General features: G+C 34.0%; 1 protein-coding gene across 1 annotated transcript; it reads right to left on the bottom strand.

Annotated features, from left to right (window-relative positions):
- Positions 1 to 1,428: 1,428 nt before the first annotated feature.
- Positions 1,429 to 2,241, bottom strand: LOC127810194 (uncharacterized). The gene has a single exon (XM_052349528.1). The coding sequence runs from the start codon at positions 2,084 to 2,086 to the stop codon at positions 1,613 to 1,615; it is 474 nt and encodes a 157-aa protein (XP_052205488.1). The 5' UTR covers positions 2,087 to 2,241; the 3' UTR covers positions 1,429 to 1,612.
- Positions 2,242 to 3,388: the final 1,147 nt, after the last annotated feature.

Here is a 3,388-nt window from a genome sequence, read left to right as displayed (position 1 = left end):
ACAATTTTATGCGATTTGATTGTTCTTTTTTTTAAAAGCAATTTGATGATGGTATTTTTAGTAAATAAATTTATTATTATAATCGAAGGACAATAAATCTAAATTAGAATTTGTACACCTTAGAAATATGGTTGAGAGTACAAACAAGTGAAAAAAATGTTGATTGGTTTAAGAATAAAAGTAAATGGTAAAATAAATAATTGTGAACTATGTTTAACAATCCAAATGCAAAGAGATTTAGATTTAAACCATTTTTATTTAATCCAAACTTAATGGATTTGGGAAGATCAGGGGTGAGTAAAATTTTGGTTTAACCAAAATAACCGAATTAAATTGAACGAAATTGTCGATTCGTTTCGGTTTAAGCTAACGGTCAATTCGGTTTGATTTTCAAGTTTAACAATTTCAGTTATTTCGATTTGATTCAATTATTGAAAAAAATTGAAATAACCGAACTGACCGACTACTTTAATAGAATTTTATTACTCGATTAATGTTGCATGTTAATTGAGTATGATGTAGTAATTAATCGTGTAGTTCCCTAGATTAATCGACTAATATTACTCGTTATTTGAGTAATAATAATTTAAAAATCAGATCACTCTCTATAAGATTAATCGACTAATATTGTTCACTAATAATAATTAAATTACTTGCGTATAATTTCAAGAATAATCAAGTAATAAACAGAGAATTTTTTAATCCTTTTTTATTTTAAAAAATAATCGACTAATTCTTTTTATTAGTCAAATTCACTATTATCGTACAATTTCAAGAATAATCAAGTAATAAATAGAGAGTTTTTCAATTCTTTTCTATTTTAAAAAATAATCGACTAATTCTTTTTATTAGTCAAGTAATATTTATAATTACTTATGTAACGTAACTATTTATTCGAATGATTGGAAAATATTTTTTGAGCATGTAATTTTTTTATTTTTTTTCCTTTTTTGTTTTTTCAATTTTTTCAGTCGATTCAATTTTTTAGATAGTCAATTTGTTTGATTTTTATATTTTTTTTTGATTAATTCAGTTTGATTTTTACATAATTTTAATCTATTCAATTTCAACATTTTCATGGGTACCCTAGGCGAAACTGCATCTGCTTGTCCATTTAAGCCGCTCCTAGGATCTAATAGATGGCTTTCTTGTAATATGGCATGCAAGGGTGGCCGTACCGTACATATATATGGGTTAATTATTAAAAAATTAAACTCTTTAACTTAACTTTTAATTTAAAAAATTAAAATTTTGAATAATATACTAAACTTATTTTCTATTTATATTATTCGGTCAACTTCTTCAATTAAATGCTATCTTGACAAAGATAAAATGCTGACTTGAAGATGAGTTGGCAATTGGTACAGTGCATGCCCCAGCCCTCTCTCTCTCTCTCTCTCTCCCCCCACCAAAGAGTAAACACAGAAATTCACGATGTATGTATGTATATATATATATATACTTTCACTAATTAATTAATGGATCAAAATTCACACCAAACAGCTGAATACTACAAATTAAAGTTGTCCCTTACAACTAAATATTTACAAAATTAAAAATTTCAATCAATTTCTTCTTCTTTTTTTTCTTTCTAATATATATATATATATATCTAAGTGATGAGATGAACAGCAGCTAAAACTTCCCTGCTCATCTCCATCAAATGAAACAAAAGCAGGCCAATTGAAGCCGGCACGCTGAGACCAACGAGCGCCACCATTCCCAGGGCCAAACACGGCCTTGTGTCCATCAGCTTGGCCTGCAGAAACCCCATTGCTTCACACACAAACTCGTCGTATCCCGCATAGCAATTCTTCTCCCACTCCATCCAATCTGACGGCGGCTCGTAGTTCCTCTCCATCATCTTCATCTCGTGGAGTCTCTTCCTCAGCACGATCAGGTTCTCGTCCACCAACCCCCGCCGGCCGTTCCGGTAGAAATTCGGGTCGTGAGCTTCGTTACTGGGTGCAGACGCCATTGATATTAATGTTGGAGCTCTCTGCTTCGTACGTCTTCTCGTCGAAGAAGGCCTACTACGTGGCAGGAAAGATGAGGAAAAGGAAGGTGATGATGATGACGAGGCCATGAGTTGTACTAAATGCTTCTGGAATTCGCTGAACTGAAATTGATGGGTTTTGGGTGCGTTGGGAAATTGGTGGGTTTTGGTTCCGTTTATATAGGAGGAGGAGAAGTATGAGACGCTTAGCTAGATACCAATGGCCATTCTGATCCATAAATGCGGATCTTAATAATATTCTTATAAAGCATAATGTGGGTGCATGTGTGAGGATGACTTGGTAGCTAAGGCAAAGGAAGAGCGAAAAAGGGGCAAAGCCGTGTATTATTAACCGACAGAAGCCCCATTACGCGTTCTAATTATTTTGTAATATTATTTTGTGGGACCCACAAGTGGCTTGATTCGGTGGAACTTGGAAATATCCCGCGATGCTCTCGTGGTTGATTAGAATTCAATTTATTATAAGAACCCCCAAACTTGTACCGAAATTGGCAAATAATAGATTTACATTCGATATATGGGATTGCAGAAATTAATACAAATACATGAAATGCTGGGTTTTACGTACGTAGCTGATTAATGGATTAATTTGATACAATTATTATTAGATTAGGTATCATTATCAACCTGAGAGGACTCGCGCAATTAATCGCGGTTGTAGATCATAACGGTGTTGCCTCCTCCAGCGGAGAAATACCCAAATCGGCTATTGATAAATGATGAAAGGGAATCCCCAATGGCTTCTCGCAATTTGGCTTCGATGTGATTTTTGACTAGACTTGGAGGACGGCGCTTTTTTTAAGCCAAGTTCTTTGTATCTCAATTAGCAACTTTTCAAACTTTATCCATTTATTTATTATGGCCCGTCGGCCATTTTGCTATTTTATAAGTAAATCATATATACACGTATATTAGTTTAATCTTGTAGCTAGAAAGCTGGCAGAGGAATGCCCCCATACTGTAGCAGTTTCAAATTATTGGATCATGCTTTATGTTGGCAAATTGGGTAATTCTGTCCACTCCACCATGTGAAAGCTAGATATAAGGGTTGTTGGCTTAATGATGATGTTTTCTCCCTAACTGCCCACAACATAATCGGGACAATTCTAAACTCCAAGGGGTGGATTTGAATCATTCGCTTGCTTATTTTCAATTATTAGAAAGGCTATCTTTTTTAACGGTGAGCATGCAGCTGGACTGGACAGCTGCTTTGAACTCTCTAATATTCGTTGATTCATGTTAGCCCGAATTAATTAATTATTGATGGATTTTACGTACCATCAATATTTGGATATATAATGCCTTCCTAGTAGTTGGTTTCTTCGTATGCAATCGAGTAAGAAGAAAAACAATGGTTACACGGTAAGGGTG

The sequence above is a fragment of the Diospyros lotus genome, chromosome 9 (genome assembly GCF_014633365.1).
Source record: "Diospyros lotus cultivar Yz01 chromosome 9, ASM1463336v1, whole genome shotgun sequence".
Taxonomy (NCBI): domain Eukaryota; kingdom Viridiplantae; phylum Streptophyta; class Magnoliopsida; order Ericales; family Ebenaceae; genus Diospyros; species Diospyros lotus.
Note: the sequence above shows the minus strand (reverse complement) of the source record. Positions and strands in the feature narration are given on the sequence as shown.